Genomic DNA, 21,942 nt, shown 5'->3' on the forward strand with positions numbered 1-21,942 from the left:
TTGGTTAAGTTCTCTTACGAGGAATTTATATCTATAGTATTATTTATAAATTACACTGACAGAAACAAGACACTGATGCTTAATCAGTGTTTTAGGTCCCCTATATCCATTGCCTAACACAAGGCCTATATATCTACATATATGAGCCACTCTAGAGCTAGCTGTTTTTTTTTTAAGGTTTTATTTGTTTATTTATTTTTAGACAGAGAGGAAGGGAGAGAGAAAGAGAGGGAGAGAAACACCAATGTGTGGTTGCCTCTCGTGCACCCCCTACTGAGGATCTGGCCTGCAACCCAGGCATGTGCCCTTGACTGGGAATGGAACCCACGACCCTTTGGTTCACAGGCCAGCACTCAATCCACTGAGCGACACCAGCCAAGGCTAGAGCTAACTGTTTAATGAATGAATGAGGAAGACAGAGTATAGTGCTTTATAAAATAGTTTTATTTTTGTAAAAGTGCTCATGTTTGGTGTAAAAATTTCACACAGTACAGAAGCCTGCACCGAAGAAATAAAAATCATCCCAGAGTTATCCACTTTGATGATTTGTACAAATCTCCTACACATTTGTAGAAACATGTATATGCAGACAGTTTTATGTAAGGGAATCATGCAACCATGTCTCATTGTAATTTTCTTATATTCAGTGGAAAATAAATGTCTTTTCCATGTCAGTAAAGTCAGTGTACATCATTTGATGCATTTGGTTACCTAATCCAAATTCATTGTGTGTGTATGTGTGTGTATACACACACTATAATTTACTTCTTGAATTCCTGACTGATGGATATTAGTGTTTTTCTTATTTTTTCACTATTTTAAGAAATACTATTGTACACTGTGCCATAATCAACATTTGTGCTTAAAATCATTTTCCACTTGTACAGTTATTTCCTTGGCTAAACTACTGAGAAATGAGTTTGCATATTTTACAGTTGGGAAGTATTACTAGTCTGCTACATACAAAAGTTGCTTTACATTACACTCCCATGAACAGTGTTGAGAGCTCTGATTTCTTCATAATGCCCTTAGTATACAAAGTTTTGGCAGTCTTTGTCATCTTTATCAATTTGAAAGGCAAAAGAAACTATATTATTACTTACATTTTTCATTGTGAGGTTGCATATCTTCATTTGTTCTATACCCATTTGTATTCTTAACAAATTACCTCATTTTGTTTATATATGAGGGTGTCTCTTATGGAGTTACAGGAACTTTTGTATCACCTATATGAAGACTTTGACATATATAATGTAAATATCTTTTTACAGTTTTCATTTTAATTTTTTATATGGATAAAATTGCTAATCATTTCCTTTTGGTGAGGCTAGTCTTAGCTCAAGGTTGTATTGCTTATATATTAGTCCAGTATTTTCCATTTTTATATTAAAGTTGGATTTATCTGGAATTATTTTTGGTGTAAATAATGAGAAAATGGTTAAGATTCATTTGTGTCCAGATGACCAGCTAGTTGTCGTACTTTTCAATTCAGTTATCCATCTTTTCCCCCACTGAATTAAGATATACCAGTCAGCAGATACTAAATTATTATAAGTACTTGGATTTGTTTCCTGTCTCTTCAGTCTATTTTGTAGTCTCCTTAATCTCTCCTAGTACCAGTATCAAACTGCTCTTTTTGTGAGTATATCTTGATGTTTTAAAATACGGTAAGACAAATTTTCTCATTACTTTTTTGAATAGTATTTTGGGCTGTTTTTATAGGATTTAAAAAACATTTTAGATAGAACACTGCTTTGAAGCAAACACTTTGTAATGGTTGGCTTCCATGTTTGAAAACTGAAGTCCACTTTCATATTTCCCAATTTTTAGCTATTTGGAGACTGAAGCATTATTTTTGCTTAGAGGAGTGTTTTAAGTTTTAAAGAGTTGGCATCACTTGAAAGGAGTTGCTTACAGAAGGGATAATAGTGAAAGGTGTTCCTGGAAAAGTAAACAGGGATCAGATCATGTAGGGTTTTATGAGCATGTTTTAAAGTGCCTGAAATTTATTCCTAGATCTGAAGAGAGTCTTTGTGGCTTAAAAGCAGGGATTATGACAAGATCCTTTTTGTGTTTTACAAGTTGCTTTACTTACAGTGGAGGATGGATTAAAGAGGAGAAAGATTGGAGAAGAGTAGAGTCTCTCTATGGTCTTGTAAGACCATAGATGGGATAAGGCTATGGCCGAGGGACTACTGAATAGTTCAAGAAATATTAAGGACAGGATGTGGGGGGGTGGCAAGGGAGATGGAGAGGCCAGGGATGACACAGCGTTCCCGAGTATGTAAACCGAGTCGGATTTAAATGCAGTTAACATTAACATCATTAACATTTCTAACATTATTAGTATCACTATTCATTATCATATTATTAATAATGATTATTATAGTCATGACTAACATTAAATAGTTAAACAATTACATGTTTACATATATATTAGTTAAATAATTACTCATTTTTTAATCGAAGGCGTGTTACTCAATCTGAGTGTGAGGACTTCATTTTAATAAGAAAACGTATAGTGGACTTCTCTTTTTGCACATGATAATTGTTTTTTTAGTAGCAGTGGGATTCTCTGATGTTTTAATGGACTTTTATTGCTCACTATCATGAGCATATATTATTCATGCTGTGTATATTTTTTAGGTATAAATAAAGATCAAAATGACAATACCTGCTGCAGTTAAAAGTGGTGAAAATAACTTTCAGCCTCCTCTCTCCCCAACCCTGAGCTCTGTAGTCCACATGTTTAGATCTGTTTGAAACAATTCTTTATGAATTTATTTTGAAGTTTTAAGCTTAGATGTACGATATTGCCTCTCATATTGAGAAAGTAATGGCAAAACATAGGGTTTTCCTCTTTTTTGAAACACACGTTATTAAATAAGGGTGAGTGATTAACAATGTATTTAACATGAACACAAATTTGTTAAATGTAATAAGTCCTTTTCTTATTTATTTCTAGAGAGAGGAGAAGGGAGGGAGAAAGAGGGGGAGAGAAACATTGATCGGCTTGCCTCTTGTATGCGCCCTGACTGGGGACTGAACCCACAACCCAGGCATGTGCCCTGATTGGGAATCGAACCAGCAACCTTTTGCTTTGTGGGATGACACCTAACCAACTCAGTCATACCTGTGAGGGAAATAGTAGATAAATTTAGGTATGAAAAACTTTAGTGATCTTATTTCTCTCTCTTATTTCTGTATTGTTATACAGATAACTCTACAACTATGTCACTTAGAGGATTTTTTTGTTTTTTTAATTTATGTAATATTAAAGTAATTGTACTCTATGCTGTCTAATGTGAAGTGAAAACATTTGTTACCCATCAAAGCATTAATTATTTAGTGCTTTTTGTGTAATTCATGGAGAGTCAACAGTCAGGAACTTAGGAGTGTATGCCCTTTTCCCACTTCTTAAAGATGCAGAGGAATACCTTACGGAATTATATTGTCACTTACTTTCATCTTTCATAGTGGTTGGTGTCTACAGGACACATTTCTGTGATATTGTAAAAAAACATTATTAATTAAAATTTAATTGTAGGTAAGTTTTACAGTTAAAGGTTCTTTGTGAAAATTTAATTACTTATATATTCCTGAAAATTTCCTAAAACAATGCAATCTTATCATGTTTACTTAGGAAGAATAACTTTTGACATACCATAAAATAAATAATAATTTATCTTGGTATTGAATGGGTTCTTATATTCAGCATTGTTGTAGTTTCTATGGAAATAAAAAAGAAATATAATTAATCCAACAAACATATAAATACACATGCTAGACTGACACAGTAAAGATAAAAAGAGTTTATTAAGATTAAAAAAGACACAGCTAAGGAGTTGGCAGCCAGTTGGAGAAACAAGAAATACATATATTAGACACTGGAATGATGTATTATGTTGACTGTTATAGGTAAAATAAGTTTCACTGTATTTATTAATTATTTATTTAACAGTGACCTGTTGAATGTGTACTGTAGTTAAGTAATTCTTTTAACTCTGTGTTCTGCATTATATGTTGATTGCATATGAAGCTCTTAAATTCTTTTTTATTCTTGATTTATTTAAGGAATCTGTTAACAAAGAAACTGTGTATTTTAATTATACCTCATCTGTCTTCTGTCCATGGGATTCTCAGAGGTTATGTTTATGGGAGGCATATAGGATTAAACATATATTTACCATGTATTCTTAGAAGTCAGTGCATCAGTAACAGTTAGAAATAGATTCTACATAGAAGATATTTTGCTTTTCTCCAATTCATAATTTCTATTTTATGAATAACTTCTAAGCAATATGGTTTTCAAATTCTGATGGCTGCATAAATTTTAAAACTTTTTTTTTTAAGCATTGAGGAAGAAATGACACAAGGCTTGCCCCGACTGGTGTGGCTCAGTGGGTGGGTATCTCTCCATGGACTGAAAGGCGGCAGGTTAGGTTCCTGGTCAGGACATATGCCTGGGTTGCAGGCCTGGCCTTGGGTTGGGGCACATGGGAGAGGCAGCTGATTGATGTTTGTCTCACATATCGATGTTTTTCTCCCTCTCTTTCTCCCTTCCTTCCCCTCTCTCTAAAAGAAATAACTAAATAAAAATTTTTAAAAAGAAAGGCTCAAATTTTTTTTCTTTTGCAAAAAAATGTAGGGATATTCTTTATTTTTTTAGTTTTTATTTTTTTCTTTTAAATCATGTTTATTCTATTATAGTTGTCTCAATTTTTCCCCCTTTGCTCTCCTCCACCCATCCAACCCCCTCCGCCCTCCGCGGTAGTCAATTCCCATGCTGTTGTCCTTATCCATGGGTCATTCATACATGTTCTTTGAACACAGGGCTTCAGTGAAAATGGTTGTTTATGACAGAAGACATTGATGGGTCATCTTCTCAATGTTGCACTTTAGTGTTGAATCACATATTCTTAGAATTATAAAACATTTTTTATGTATAAAACATGCCAAATATACTTTTTTGTGCTTTTGATGTAAACACAGGATTTAAATTAAATCCAAAATCAGAGGCTCTTGAAGTGGTATACTACTGAATTTGAATAATCTCTCAATGATTGTCATTTTACATGGATGGTATAATAAGACAAGTAATGACAGATTAAGACCTGCCTAGCAGAGGGAAAACTAAATTACAAGACTTTTATTAAGGCATAAATAAACCTATTAACCGTTATCTGGAATACTAATTAGTGGAAAGAGCACTGACAATTTTATTTATCAACATGAAACACAATTATTAATTACAGACCTGATGAATCTAGCAGTAAACAGGCTATGTTGGATATGCTGGGACCTTAAGTCCATTAAGTGAGAGGGATGATTACTAAAATCCTGTGGGGAAATAAGTAATTGTAGTTGTAACATTTTAATTGCCTTTGAATAAGGCAAATTATATTTCCTTGTCTGCAAATATAAATAGTATGACATTAAGATAAAAAGCTTCACTAGCCAGAAATAGAAAATGGATTTATATTATGTTTTAAAACAAAGAAAAGAATGACGATAAATTTTTAGTATCACAGTGGTGTGAAAGACATACTGTAAATACATGCAGATTTTCTTTAGATATATTGTTTTGTAGGCAAGTTGTGTTCTGCATTTCTTTTTCACAGTGAAAATTAATGTGGGAGGGGACTATTTGAATGAATCTCTACAGGTGAATGGAAATTACATAATTGAGAAAATTGTATTGTGATTAGAACTATTGTGAAGTGAACAAGAGACAATTTATAGTTTAATATATATAGTTTCTTTTTTTTCTTTTTCTTTGAAGATCCAAATTCTAGAATTTGTGGACATTTATTAATAGGTGCAGCCAAGAATTCTTTTGCAAAACTCATGGATAAAATTCGATTGGCAATGGAGAGTTTACCTTTGCACAGCAGCAGCAGGAGTATTACATACGTAGAAAAAGATTCCCTGGTTCAGAGGTTGGCCCGTGGACTTCATAAAGTAAATACACTGGCCCTGAAATATGGATTACGCGGCCATGTGCCCATTTTGGTATGTATGAAATTGTATTAAATGGGGACTTTAGGACTTGTGGATATAATTCTGAATGAGACTTATTTGTAGTTTAAATTAGTTGTACACGAATGTATCTAGGTTTTCTTTAGATTTCATGTGATCTTTCATATGATTAGAAAAAATTCTCACTGAAGGACTTTTTTTTTTCCATTGCTTTCAGAGGAAGGTGGAGAAGAGAGGGAGAGAGGAAGTGGGGGCGGGGAGAGAGGGAGAGAGAAAGAGAGAGAGAGAGAGAGAAACATTGATTGGTTGCCTTCTCATAAGTGCCCCGACCAGGACTGAACCTACAAGCTGGGTATGTGCCCTGACTGGGAATCAACCCTTTCATTTATGGATGATTCTGCAACCAACTGAGCCACACTGGCCAGGGCTTCTTGTGATCATTTAATACAATAAATAAAGGTATTTCCAAAGAAGTTTCCAAATATCAAAATACTAAAGTTTTGGCATGAGGTCTGAATTGACAGCACTCTATCAAGTGTACTGCAGCAGAACTGTATGGGACATAAACAATGGTTAGTGCTATTTTCTAGCCATCTAGATTATTTCTTCCGTTCATTTTATATAAACCAAATTATTGGTCACATAACAAAGTTTTTGCTGTTGATTTATTAGTAAATCTGTAGTTACTTCATGAAAAATTGCTCTTGTTTAAAAACAGAAAAGCACAGCATCATTACAGAAACAAATATTTGGATTTACACAAAGACTGCATGCAACGGAAGTAGAGCGCCGTTCACTGCGCTTAGAGGTCACAGAATTAAAACGAAATTTGAATGAAATGAAAAAGGAGCTCGATAAAACCCAGGGTCTCCAAATGCAATTAAATGAATTTAAGCACTCTGTAAGTATATATGTTTTAAAGAACTATGGCTTTGATGAACTCTTCTCTGATTTTATATATGGATTTTTCTTTAATTTTTTATTATCTTTTTTAGAAAAAATAAAGTGCCATTAAGATTTATTTTTCTTCAGAACATATCCCTTCTAAAATGCTCCAACGTGTACTAAATACTTCAGGGTTGGTAGAAGACTGCATTTTAAATATTCTCACCATGAAAAAGCAGTGATAACTATGTAACATGATGGAGGTGTTAGCTAATGCTACAGTGGTAATCATATTGCAACATATACATTTATCAAATTAACACATTTTACACCTTGAACTACACAATGTTATGTGTCAGCTATATCCAATTAAAAAAAATAATTATACCAGGTGCTTAAAGGAATACTGATTCTGTATCAGCAGAACTCAAAATTGTGTTAAAATTTATACTCTGACTGAGAGTATAGAAGAAGATTAAGTTAGGATAGCTTAACTGCTATAGCAAATAAGCCCCCAAATGCATAATAAATAAAATAAAATTCCCCCAGTGTAGGAGCCTGATGTTTGGAGTGGGGGTGGAATTTTTTTTCTCTTTGTTTTATATTCAATATTTTGAGTAAATTAGGTTATTCAGTGTGAAATCCAGTTTCTTTTCTAGAGACATGTTCATTTTGTCTATGTTCTATCAAGGAGTTTTATGTATTATTTAAGAAAGCAGAAGATAGGAGAAAAAAGAAAGGCTATATGCCAGATAATATTAGAGCAAGATGGAAATGTGTAAATATATGAAGCATAACAAGATGCAGATATCTACGTATTCTGTTTGCAGTTGGGTTACTCATCAACCATGGTTGTTCTTAATGTGTGGATATAGGAATATAGAGTTAAAATATTACCCTGAAACTTCAAAACTGTACACAACTAATGATAGCAATATAAATATGAGTACAAAATTTTTCTTAGACCTAGTAACAAGCTACTTTGTGTACCCCCTTCTTTGGGACACCTAAATTTTGCAAGTTTAACTTAAATTTAAATGTATTTTTTGGTTAATTTGTAATTTGCTGTTCCCACATTTGTTGTAACAGAGACAGCAGCAATAGTAGTTTAGCTATTAATCCTATGATAATGTAAATTGCTAATGTTAAGTGTTATTTCAAATAGCTATACCTTCAAAGGGTAAAGAGCTTTTATAAATTCCACACATGAGGCAATCATGAATTACCCCTCTCAATGGAGATAAGTAGTAGTTTTCTTTTTGATGAATGTCTAAAGATAACACAGTCCCCCCCCCTTTTTTTTAGTTTTAGTGCTTAGAGAAGAAAAATTTATGAGCTGCTTCATTTTTTCTGCTTATATAATAGTCATAAATAAAAATATAAAAAAGTATAAAGGAGACATTTCCAATCCCTCTCAATTTACCAGCCAGAACCAATTACTTTTAAAGTGTGGTTGTGTTTTGTTCCCACAGCTTTCTTTGTGTATGTGGGCATAGAGGAATATAGAGTTAAAAGATTACTTTCCTATATTTTTAAAGTACTTGTAAACTATTTCCTATGTTACTTTTTATTTTATATAAATTAATATTCTATCATATGGATATATCAAAATTTGACTATCCCCATATTCATAGACATTTACATCTTTCCCCAATTTTTGTTGCCATTATACTTAAATCATAAAAAGCTGTTGTGTATACATTTAAAAGCCAGTTCCTTTGGAGTTTGTGTCTCTCTCTTTTTGATTTGCTTTCAATTGTATATACTAACTAAATATGGGGTCTTAAGGTGGTCTGCCAGAATAGAAAGAGATAGCCATTGATGCAATTCGAGATTTAGAACATGGAGGTTTAACTAATAGTGTATTTCCTGAAAATTAGGAGATTCTTTGTATTTGTTGCTCCCTGGAATAAGTATGAAGAATTTTAGGTATTCTACACAATATGATTTTCTAGTTCATAGTTAAGTATTAGGAAAATAAGTTGACATCTTATCTTTGATTAGTTTGGAAGTAATCAGGATTCAATTTCTGGATTCTAGAGAGGTTTCGAAAGTTTAAAGTTGCTGGAAGGTGACAGAATCGTCTTGTGAGAGTTTTGGTTGAATAACTGGCTTGCATCAAAAACTAAGAATATTTTCAGGGAAATGTTTAGTGTGAATTCCTTCTGCTGAAGTGTAGAAATAAAAATAAAATTAATGGAAGTAATAATTGAGGGAATAGGATATATAATTTTTACATTTTGACATATAATTGTAAGGTATAAAATTGTTGATGTAAGGAACAGCCAAACCTGTAGAAAATTTTTTGACTTTATTTGGTTATTTCATACATTTGAATCAAAGGAGGAGACTTACAGGAGGGTTGCATGAAATCCCTTGATGGTAGATTAACAGGGCAGGAGAAAGCAGAATGGGGAAATCTCTGGGATTGGATAATAAGTAAAATGGAGAAATACATGCTTCTTTTACATTGGTGGGAATGGGATAGTTAGTAAATAACCTTTACAGCACATACAGATGGGATGTGGAGCATAAGAAAACAATGAGTGTTTCTGTAGTCTCCCGCTCTGGTGCAGGCAGTTGTGCCCTGAGGGGTCTGGGGAAGGAGATTACTCTGACATTTCAAAGGTAAGTTATGTTAGATGCAAAGGGACAATAGACAGGCTCAGTTAAGTAAAGATTGACCTTTATCAAGGGCTCTTCAGAAGTAGATAGAGCATGACTACCTGCCATGACCTACTTTCAGTTAGAAAGTTTAATGTCAGACCATACTATGTGATTACTCACAGTCTCTGAGTTTGTAAGGCTCACTATGCAGGCCTCTCCTGAGCTTGTCAGGTTTAACATGTGGCCTCTTTTTTTGTCCACGAAGTTAGTGACTGGTGATTTCTAACATTTAATGATATGTCAACCATACAAGGTCTGTCCGGAAAAAGTCCAGCCATTGTTAATATAATGAGAACAGTTTGCACCACATTGATGTAACCTGACAGCTAAGGAGATTGGACTGGAATGCGCATGTGTGAACAATGACAACTTCACTGTACTAGTCAATGGGGGTGGTAGACACCGCTGAGTGAGCATATGTGCTATGTGGCCCTCACATTCAAAATGACTGCGCAAACAGAGCAACAAATCTGCATCAAATTTTGCATTAAGCTTGAACATAACTACATGGAAATTATTCAGATGATTCAGAAGGCTGCAGCTGGGCACCTGGCGATTAGAAGTTTCATCAGGACAACATGCCTGCTTATGCATCAGTTTTTTTTTGGCAAAACATCAAATCACCCAGGTGACTCAGCCCTCTACAGCCCAGATTTCTGGCTTTTTCCCAAACTAAAATTACCTTTGAAAAGGAAGAGATTTTAGACCATTGATGAGATTCAGGAAGTTACGATGGGGCAACTGATGATGACTGGGAGAACTGGGTGAGGTTCCCAAGGTGCCTACTTTGAAGGGGACTGAGGCGTCATTGTCCCATGTACAGTGTTTCTTGTATCTTGTATATTCTTCAATAAATGTCTCTATTTTCATGTTACATGTCTGGATACCTTCTGGACAAACCTTGTATGTCAGGCATTCACCTTAATTGTGTGAGGGTGTTCATTTATTTCTCTCATATCAATAATAGTTCGTATTATTATTATCATCTTCATTTTACAGATGAGGCCAGTGGGGCACAGAGTAGCTAAATGATTTGCCAAAGTCACATAGGAAGTGGAAATGACAGGATTTTTTTTTTTTCATAAAAAAATTTATTTCACACTTTTATACAAATATCCACAGGTATTTTCTAATCATGAAATAATTTTACAATGCTAGTTAGTATAAAAATTTATCAAATGCAAACAGACCAGTGACTTGACTTGAGATGACATTTTTAAACACCACTACATTCTCATTTCTTTGTTGTGGAACTACCCTTTAACCCCCCTCCCCCTCTCTTTTTCAAGGACATTCATTTTTATACCAAAGGTCTATAAACAAGTTCAAGATATCAACCTCTTAGCAACCTACAAAGCCAGTGCATGAGGTTCCAAGTTACCTACGCAAGAAACTGAGATTTCAGACACTGTTGTGACCTGTTCTTGAGAACTTTTTGTAAACAAAATACCATTTGTAAAACAATTTTTGTGAATGAAAAGTCCAAAGTACGACTAGAATGTTTTTAGTATCTTAAGGGTGTTAAGATTTCCAAAAAGAAAAAAAAATTAAAACTCCAAAGCAACAGTGGCACACAGCTATATTTTTTCTTGTAGAAGAATGACACTGCTTGCACTACATCCAAACAAATTAGCACCTGTTTGCTGTTGCTCCCCATATAACTTAACACTATGAAGCGCAGTCTTTTTTTTTAATTTGACTTTCACATCTACTCAATCTCTACTGAATGCACAGAATAATGTCTTCTTATGCTCCTCCATTTTTACAAATAAAAAACAATTTAAAGTTCTTGTTAGAGTAGTCCTAAAGTAATTTTGGGAATATAGATAGGGGAGGAAACACAGCAAAAATAAAATAAAATAAAATAAAAACACTGACTCATATTAAGCGATTCCAATAATATTTAAAACTTAAAAGCCATGACGTTCTCATCTGACTTTTGGTATCAGGTATTCAGTAGTTTTCCACGGGATCGGTTGGGATCCACCATAGGCACTCACCATTTCTTTCAAGTCCTGTATATACAGCAGTGACGAAAGGTCAAAAAACAAACCCATTATTTCCAAGAGTTCTTGGCTAGTCAGGCTCCAAAACTCATATTTTTAACCATGTCATTATAGTGGTTTATGTTCCTACCCAGTGGTGTTAATAAGGGATTCTTTTATTAAAAATGTAATAGATTGGGGGGAAAGATACTATTTTTCTCTAAAAAATTGGGGAGTGTGCCTGCAACCATTAATCTTTCACTGATTTCAGGCAAACTGTATAGGAGGAAAACATAATAGCTTGTTTAGATTGGTCTAAAATTGTTATGTAATTTTACATAAACAAAGGTTATTTAGTACTTTCCATGTTTTGGAATACCATGTTCATCTACTGACAGTTGTTCTTAAACAGCTGACTGCCATGATCATATTTTGGTTTATTAGCTCCTTAGAATTGCTTTCACACACCCTCTCTTTCTTATTCTACATTACTATACTTGTTTTCTTGTTTACTGGCAGAAGAGTGAAGGGAATTGAGGCAGCTTCTGGGAGAAAGAGATAGATAGACACAAGAGAGGCTAAAATTAGCCAAGTTTTCTGGTAAAGGAGAAATTCTGGAGGAGAGGGAAGAAGTCCTACAAAATGGAAGGGAATCTTGATTTATAGATGTCAAGTAGATTGCAAAGGACAGAATGGTCTGATGGCGAGCAGTGACAGTTTAAAACAACATAACACATAAAAGACAGAGGAAGTACAAAAATATTGGTTCACACATCCCAGAAGAGTGCTATGGCTTTAGGAAATAGAGGGATATTACGAAGTTGAAATGGACCTGGAGTGCCAAGAGGAGGTTTTATAGTTGATGTTTTAAAAGTGAAGGGTTTACTTGTCATGGGATAATGTGGAGAGTGAGGCAGCAGTTAAGAGGAAGTAAAAAGATGTGTTCCTAAAATCTAAACACTGTATGTGTTACTGGACAAACGTGGGGTTGAGCTGCCCGCTGCCACCCACAGGCAAATTCCAGAGGCAACGATTGGTGGGGAAGGAAAGAAGTCTTTACTAAAATGTTGCGTAATTTGGGAGGATGGGGGACTCGCCATCTCCAGGCTCATCTCTTCTGCAAAACACAAACAAAGCCCAACTGTTCCCAAAAGGACCAAAACCCAAAACAGGCCCCAAATTCCGCTCCATCCTTATCTGTCTTTTGGAGCCTGAGGCAGTTAAGCCGGTCGCTGTCCAGCTTCAGGCTCTTTCCTGGGGTCTGCAGGTATTCTTGGCATGCCGTTTTCCTCCTGGCTTCCAGGGCCAGAAGAGGTCAAGCCCTGGCCAGTACATCTGCCAGGTGGATCCCAGAGGAAAACATGTTTCTCCCTTCCTTCAGTTTATTTTTTTAAAAAAGATTTTATTTATTTATTTTTAGAGAGAGGGGAAGGGAGGGAGAAAGAGAAGGAGAGAAACATCAGTGTGGTTGCCTCTCCAGCGCCCCCTACTGGAGACCTGGCCCGCGGCCCAGGCACATGGCTGTGGTTGGGAATCCAACGGGGGACCCTTTGGTTCGCATGCCTGCGCTCAATCTGCTGAGGCACACCAGCCAGAGCTCCTTTTCCTCAGTGTAAAACTCCTAGCGCAAAATTCTTTAATGCTCCAGGACGGTCCTCACCTGCCCCGCCCTCCGCCCCCACCACCAATCCCATCCTTTTCCCAGGCTAGACTGACAGGGTAGGACATCCCCCTGCTGTCGTGTGGACCTTCTTTGGTCACGTGTGGCAGTGTCCTCTCGTCTCATCCTTATCCAGGGAAGGAGGGAGTAGGAGGGCTTTTCCCTTAGCCAGTCACCTCACTAGCTTTTCCCATTCTCGGCTGCAGAATCTGCCCTCACACACTGTGCTATCCTGACTACTGGGGCTACATGACACCGCCCCTGCTTCCCTGTGTTCCCTTGCTCAGCCCCTCCTCTGCTCCGCTCACACTCCCTGTACCAGCCAGGTCCCATCGGTATCACAATTATCAGCAGTGTATTAGATATACCTTTACTAGATATAGTAAAGATGCTCAGTAAAGGAGGCATCTTTCCTTTGTGCCTTGTGTTCATTCTCATTACTTTGTGTTAACTTACGTTAATAATTAAGAATGTTTTTATGCTATACTGTTGTTTCGAAGCTTAGTATTGAGAAATGCATTATGTCCACCTTTGAAAAGGCAAATAATAATAAAAGACAGTTGCTTCCATAAGGTAGCACGCCAGGTACCTGGTGCCAAAGTAGAACTGAGTACTTACATATTATAATATAGAAAGACTCATGTAATAAGTTTATCTGCAATCTTAGTTCCAGCAAGTTCTTCTCTCTGCATGAATTACATGCTGGCTGTTACTGGTCCAAGAGGAAACTATAACTAAGAACATTTCCATTTTTTCCCCAAATTTAGGAAACTCAGAGGTAAAGTCAACATTCAACTGTAATAATTTATATTTTTCAGATGCCTAGAATCAATGGGGTTTTTTCCTGGTCCCCTGCTAGATTTTTTATTTATTTATGTTTTATTTTCACATCAGGATACGTTTATTGTTTTAGAGAAAAAGGATGGGTCGGGGCATAGAAAGTAAGAGAGAGGGAGAGAAAGGGAAACACTAATCAGTTGCGTCCCTTATGTGCTGCTATCGGGGAATCAAACCCAAAACCCAGGTGTGTGCCCGAACTGGAGATTGAACTGCAACCTCCTGGTGTACAGTATGATGCTCCAGCCAACTGAGCCACCAGGCATGGGCCCCCTGCTAGATTTTTTTAAAAACCCAAATCAACTTCCTTTTTATTTGCAGTTAATTATATTAATCCACTGCAAATTCTTTTCGACAATGGAAAAGTTACTGATCTTAAAGAGATATATCTGTACTGTGATTAAGTGACCTTCATGGTTTCCTTTATTTTTCCTTGTATTTCTCAGGTTACCTTTTGTGAAACTTTCCTGTTCCTTGTACTTCAAGATCAAGATGCCTCTTGTTTGTTGTAACTAATTTTCATTTGTTTAAATATTTGGAACAGGAGTTGTAGTAGTGGTCCTGTTCTGGATTCCACATCCCTGAAGGGATTGCCCTTGACTAGAGTTGTCATTCGTTATTCCAGAGCAGAGTGCAGTGCTCTCCAAAATGGTATTATAAAAACTGTGTTGTCTATTACTGTGCAGATGTTTATATATTAATATTCTTTCATTCAACATGTATTTCTTGAGCACTTACTGAGTGCTCTGAGTACCAGGCACTCTATGTTGGGTGAGGAAGCTGCATGAGGTTGCTGCCCAGTGTGGTTGGTAGCCAGGTGTGGACAGGTGATTAAAAAAGTGAGATGAATTTAGATAATGATAATGACTGTGAAGAAAATACAAGATGATATGATAGTATGAGCTGTGGTGAGAATCCATAGGTATGGTTTGGTAAGGACTGTCCAATGAGGGGCTGTTTGACCAGGGAGACCTGGAGGGTAGCATACACTGACCAGACTTTTAGGTAATCATTTAAAAGCATAAAACTTGTTAAAGTCTTTAATTCCTACAATCATAATCTTTAATTTTTTTATTTTTTGGTTTTAGAGAGAGAGAGAGAGGAAGGGAGAGAGATGGGGGTGCGGAGCAAAGAGAGAGTGAGAGAGAGAGGGAGGGAGAGAAACATCAATTTGTTCTTCCACTTATTTATACAGTCATTGGTTGATACTTGTATGTACCCTGACTGGGGGTCAAACCCGCAACCTTGGCGTATCGAGATGATGCCCAAACCAACTGAGTTGGCTGGCCAGGGCCCACAGTCATAATCTTTATATTACATGGTCATGTATCAAAGATTTAAACTGAGCATTGTGGATTTACTTGAAATGTTTCTCAAGGTTTTATTTAACTAAATGTGATAACTTTGGAAGTATGGCTGTTATACTGTAAAAACCAGAGTGGTTTTTTTTATCTTGGTTTATGAAATGAAGAAAAACAAATGGTAGTTTTGTCATCTATCAAACATTTACAAATGTTTGTATTATACTCTTTGTGTTAGCAAATACAGTTCTGAAGAATAAATGACACAAAATGCAGTTAGCTGATAATTAAATTTTTTCCCCTTATTTCAGAAATTGATCACCCATGAGAAGTTTGAAAGTGCATGTGAAGAACTGAATAATGCATTACTTCGGGAACAACAGGCACAAATGCTATTGAATGAACAGGCACAGCAACTACAGGAGTTGAATTATAGACTTGAATTGCATTCCAGTGAGGAAGCTGAAAAAAACCAAACTCTTGGAGAAGCTGTTAAGGTAGGAAAACATTCCTTGCATAATGGTTTGTTTCCTCTAGGTGTGGGTCCTTGAGGGAATCATGTCCATATCTTGAGTAGGGAACTGATCCCAGGATACGAAATTTTTATTCCGTAAGAGTTTATAAGGATGGAGTGAAACATGGTTCTGGGAACTTAACTCATAGTAGGAGTCACATGTATGCAAAATGTAAAGGCTTTGCTTGCTTGAAACAAAGTGATTTTTTAACATAATAACATTCTTGTTTGTTTCATTTATCTTGTTTTTCCTCCCTGTTTTTGTTTTTCTTTACTTGTTTTGTGCCCTCTGGACCTTGAGCCTCCACATACCTGTTAGATTTTGAAAGGTTCTGGGTCTGGGTGTCTGATTCTCATGGGTACCTGTTTGGGGAAGAAGGAGATTGGTTCAGGAGGAGTCATTCTCCCTGATATCTGTTTGTGGGAAAGGTCTCTAGAAGGGAATAGAAAAGTTACAGTAAAATAGTTGTTATATGGAAAATTTCATTAATGGGTTTAGGATTGTGGTATTTTTTGGAAATGTTGGCCATACAGTATGATAGTATTCAAGTTTGTGATTATAACACTGTGGAGTTTTCATTAGTGAGGTTAGACACATTGGAATGGAACAACTAATTCCAGGAAAACCAAAATGTTACATAGCCTCTATATTGGGTGTCATACCTAGTACAGTAAGCAACTCAGAGTTAGTATGTAATTCATTGCACAAATAATATATATTTATTCTAATAGCTAAATACTAATACTACTAATAAAATAATAAAAATGTATTGAGAGCTTCTTGTTTGTCATGCACTGTGCTAAATACTTTATGAACAGTTATCTTATATAACCCTGACAGAAACTCTCATTTTGTAGATGAGAAAACTGAGATACAAAGAGGTTGTGAAACTTGCACAACCCATTAGTGATAGAGTGAAGGAGTCAGGTTTCACGTCTGCTTTCCTAACCACCACATATGTGTGTTATTGATCGGCAGCATACGCATGCCAGCCTCTGTCCTGTAGTCCCTCCGTGAATTATTTTTTATCATTCTTAAATTACTCCTCTGAAATAGATACTACTATTATTCCCATTGCTTTTTGATAAAATTGAGAGATATCAGTGGAGTTGCTCAGGGTTTTCTGGCCTATAAATAATGAAACTGGGATTTAGTTTTTATAAAAATTTATTTAAAAACTATTAACCTAATTTCTTATTATTATAGATTTAGATTCATTCCAGTTTCTTTTTTTCTCTTTTTGCTATTATAAGTAGTTCTAAGATGAGCAACCCTGTAGCTAAATCTTTATTTACGTATCTGTCATTATTTCCTCAGGATAATTTCCTATGTGAGGATAACTAGCCATGTATGTTTTAAAGAGTGAATATTATGAATTGGCCTACAGTAAATTTTTACTGGTTATATCCCCTCCTAAAAATGTATGAGAATTTTACTGTTTACCCATCTTGGCTATTACTGTTTAAAAAAATTTTTCCTATTTGATCAATATGTCATAGTTACTCTTTGTACTTCTTTGATTACTAGTCAAGTTGAATATTTTTACAAGTAAATTGGTCCTTCAACATCAGTTTTGTGCGTCATGTTCTGTTAATAAATATTGTAATTAACCATTCTTTGAATAAACATGTAACTGTCATATTGGAGTCTTTTCTCTTTACAGTAGCTTGTAGTTTGTGTTTAGTTTTAGTATCTTCCAGCAGATAAAAAGCTGTTTGTATTAATTTCTTTAAAGTGCCAGTAGCTTAAATATTGTTGTCAGGAGTGGAGAATTGTTTAATTACTCTCTCTTAATTAGAACTAGCAGGTGGTAATGTGAAAATGCTCTCTTGTGGGAGGCAGCATGATTCAGTGGATAAAACTCTGGCCTTGGAACAAGTATTTCTGAAATCAAATCCCAGTTCTGTCACTTGGGCAAATACTTGCACCTTTCTGAGCCTCAGTTTTCTCTCCTGCAAAATTAGGGATTTTGCAGAATTTTTATGGGAATTAAGAGACTATTTGAAAAGCAAGTATATGCCTGATAAATATTATTTTGTTTTTCAATAATACTTAAATGAATAGTTTTAAAACAATTTTTAAAAATTGATTTTAGAGAGGAAGGGAGAAGATGGGGGGAGAGAGAAAGGAAGTGGGGTGGGGGAGAGAGAGAGATCGATCAATTTGTTATTCCACTTACTTATGCATTCACTTGTTGACTCTTGTATGTGCCCTGTGCCCGGGATTAAACCCACAGCCTTGGCATTATTGGGATGATGCTCTAACCAACTGAACTACCTGGCCAGGGCCTCCAAATAGTTTTTTAAATATGCCCTGTGCATAACTCCTTTTAAAAAATAAAATATATTGCTTGCTCTTCTTTATTAAAACAAAAATAAGGTCATGGATAAAAGATATGGAAAACTACTGAAGGAAAAACAAAGTTACTTATACCTCATTTGAAAACAACCACGGTTAACGTTTGGAGTTTTGTTTTTAATCACTTGTTCCATATGTAATAGTTTTTATAAATCACACTTTGGACTTGATCCTCAGAAAGACCTTTCTTTACGATACAGCTAGATTTTGGAGATTCCCCTCCTGAAATCTCCAAGGACAAGAATATAACAAACACCACCACGAACAAACCCCAATTAATGGACATTAAAGTTAGCACTGTGAACAGAATCAAATGCTGGAAGTAGGAGACTAAGCTTTGGGCTCCACCAGAAGATTGGGCCTTGAATGAGAGACCCCCATACTAAGGGTTGCCTAATAATCTGAATGGGGTAATCTTAGGTCAGTAGTGTCTAAACAGAAACTAATGTAAAATTTTTTCTGGAAGAAGCTTGCCCGATTTAGCTTCCTTCAGGAGCCCCCATGGACCCAAATCAACCAAGTAGTGGGCACACGAATAAATAGATATATTAATCTTATAGTCATCCACGTTTCTAAACTCTCTTATCAATTTGAATAATACTTTATCTGCACTTTTCAGGGATTTCTAATTAGACCATAAAATTATTCTATGGTGACAGTTTTGTTTCTCCTTTTCAAACTTTAACCCTTTAATTTTTCCCCTTCCTTTCTGAACTGGTGAGGGTACAGCATTGAGTACAAGTGGAAACAATAGGCATCTTTATCTTGTTCCCAATCTAAAGGAAATCTTTCTAACATTTCTTCATTAAGAAAGAAGTTTACTACAGGTTTTTAGTTGATAGTCATTATTGGGTTAAGGGAGTTATCATCCTATATTATGCAGTAATTAGAAAAAATCATGAATGAATGTTGGAAGTTATCAAAGACATTTTAAGCATCTATTGAGATAATTATATAATTATTTTTATTATGTTGGCATGTTAAATTATATCAGAGGTTAGCAAACTATGGCCCATAGCCAGTGTTTGTATGGCTTGTGATCTAAGAATGGTTTTACATGTTCCAAGGACCATGAAAAACATACAAATAAACCAAAGAAGACTAAATAACAGAGACTGTATGTGGCACACAAATTATTTCCCATGTTAGCTATGGTGACTCTTGGAGTACGTTGTTCAGTAGTATAACGTTAAGTCAGCCTCGCATTCCTGAAATAAACCCCACTTAGTTGTGGTGGTTTTAAAAAATATAGTGTTGCCCTATGAACAGATTTTATAATCTGTGTTCCCAGTCATGATCGTCTTGTAATTTACCTCTCTTATACTGTCTTTGTCAGGTTTTGGTTATCAAAGTTTGGCTAATGTGAAAGGACTCTGAACATGTGGAGTGGAAACTAGATGAATATAACAAATGCATTGCAGGGTATTTAGCCAAGTTTAAAACAAAGTGAGCAAATGCTCAGATACTAGAAACAAAGAGGATATTCAACACCAAACAAGAGAACTGAAGTCTAAATAGCTCACTGGAGTGTGCAAAGTTAGCTGGAGCTAGAATTGATAATTATAACATTAGGGAAATGTAGGCTTCAACCTGTCTTACCTATGGACTGAAAAAGAGCTCCTTGTGTGAAGCTGGGAGTCGGGAAGGGCAGTTCTCTTGTGAAATGGGACCTAGAACATGCCTGCCTGCTAGGTACTGGGGTATTTGATGTCTACTCTGGACATTGGGTAGGAAAAGGTCACAAGGAAATTGAAACCCCAGGTCTGTGCCATATATCAAAGTAGGATCTTAGTTGATGTTACTTCTTTATCCAAGGACTGTTCAGCTGGGAATTAGCTTAAAAATGGTCCAGCTCTTATGGAGCCAGTGTGTACCTGAAGAAGAAAACTTGAAAATATTCAGTAGGGATGCTTCAGAGAACACACAAAAGGACTTTAATGGAAAATTCAATATTATAAAACATGTAAAGAAAGGACCTGTACATCAAATGAGAAAATTTGCACCGGATGTGGTAGGAATACTACTTAAGATATAGAAAGACACCTTAAAAGATACTTTAAAATAAGTGTTTTAAAATGTTATGAGAAATAAAACATGAATAGGAATTATAAGACCAGAAATGAAAATATCATCATGGAAATGAAGAACTCAGTGAATGGTTTGAACATTGGGTAGATATAGATGGAAAGAGATCGGTGAATTGGAACATAGTTGAGGAAGTCACTCAGGATGCTCTGCAGAGGGACAAAGTGATGGGGAACAAGAAGTTAATAGAAAAAAAAGTGAATGAGATTTATTTAATAAAAGAATGAAAGTAGAATAAAATAGAATAAAAAATGTGTAATAAGCTTTCAGAAACAATCAGAGCAAGGCCGTATTTTGAGCAAGAATGACTACAAACTTTATAGATTTAGAGAAAGAGTAACATTGTAACTGTGAGCAGGAGAAATAAAAATGAGTACATACATTGAAACACAGTAGTGATAGTATAGAATGACAAAGACAAAGATAAAAATCTTAAAATCTATGGGTTTAGGAAAGATAAGGTTGTTCTATTGCTGATCCTGAATGAATTGAACTAGTTTAATAGTTATGCAATTAATTCTCTGAGAACTCTAGTCAGTGAAGGACACATTCAAGTCAGGAACTACAGTTAGTTAGATATAGCACACCTCTCTATTACTGGTAATTCTAGACAAGTGAATATGGAATATGTAGTGTGGGAAAAAGTAGAACAAGCCAAAGACTTCTCTCTTTGTTTTTCTTTCTACCCCCTCTCTGCCATACTATTCTTGAGATATTTTATATTGTTGACCTGGTTAATAACACCTTTAGTACTATTGGACCTCTGAGGCTGTTTTGTTAGGCAACATTATTTAAATGGTGTACAGTAGTTCAGAAGACAATGAAATGTACATATCCAATGTATTTTATTTCTTGATTTCAAGAAAGCTTGGATGTAAATTTAATAACGAATAATACTAACAATTTTATCTTGGATCCTGCCTTACATTCTTTATGCCTAATATACCTCAGATTCTGCTTGGTGGTGAACACTCCAGGTTAATGGAGTAGGTGAAAGAATGATTAAAATAAAGAGAGTTACTTTAATGAGGGACACACTCAAAGTGGGTAAATACTTGTGGGAGCTAATATATAAATTTATACCTTAAAATGGGTTGTTGCTGTAACCAATACCAAAGTATGGGGCAGTGGCTCAGAGATCAGGCAGTTTGTGGTGAGAAAACACATCAGAGGTGGAAGGATGGAAATTCATGTTAAACTGTGGCAAAATATTTGAGAAAACTGTTCTTGTGATAATTTAAGACTACTGATGGTATAATTCTAGGAGAAGTGGTTGGAATGAATTGGTTATAACATCTGTTGGTTATGACACTTTGAACAAAATATTACAAGGAAGGTGAGCTCAGGAAAGAATTTGTTGGCTTGTGAACATAAATAAAACGGAAGGAAGAGACAGTCCAGAACTCTGGGGCTTAGAAGAAGCCCATTATGCTTCAGTGCCATAGCAAAGAACAAATTAGGGATATAGCTCTCTTATTCTAACCAGTTATCTTACGTGTCCTCATTAAGTTCTATGCCTGTATGTATATATGGGTATATGGAAACAGGGAAACCAGTGGTGAGTATAATCTCCAAGAAAGAATCTTGGTGTATTTATTGGCACATGGCATTGACTGGAAGCAAACAGATTAAAGCCTGCCACCTTTTTGAGACAGTTGTGTGTAGCCTTA

At 35.6% G+C, this 21,942-nt stretch overlaps 1 protein-coding gene across 1 annotated transcript in view; it reads left to right on the forward strand.

The window, feature by feature from the left end:
- The window catches only part of CCDC171 (coiled-coil domain containing 171), a 289,149-nt gene that overhangs the window by 143,309 nt on the left and 123,898 nt on the right, over positions 1-21,942 (forward strand). Inside the window, exons 19-21 of the mRNA XM_054583183.1 lie at positions 5,783-6,012; positions 6,698-6,880; positions 15,626-15,811. Coding sequence (XP_054439158.1) covers positions 5,783-6,012; positions 6,698-6,880; positions 15,626-15,811 — 599 coding nt within the window. The remainder of the gene's footprint in view (positions 1-5,782; positions 6,013-6,697; positions 6,881-15,625; positions 15,812-21,942) is intronic.

This window comes from Pteronotus mesoamericanus, unplaced genomic scaffold, assembly GCF_021234165.1.
Source record: "Pteronotus mesoamericanus isolate MK-2021 breed Mesoamerican mustached bat unplaced genomic scaffold, CSHL_Meso_final contig_73, whole genome shotgun sequence".
NCBI classification, from domain to species: domain Eukaryota; kingdom Metazoa; phylum Chordata; class Mammalia; order Chiroptera; family Mormoopidae; genus Pteronotus; species Pteronotus mesoamericanus.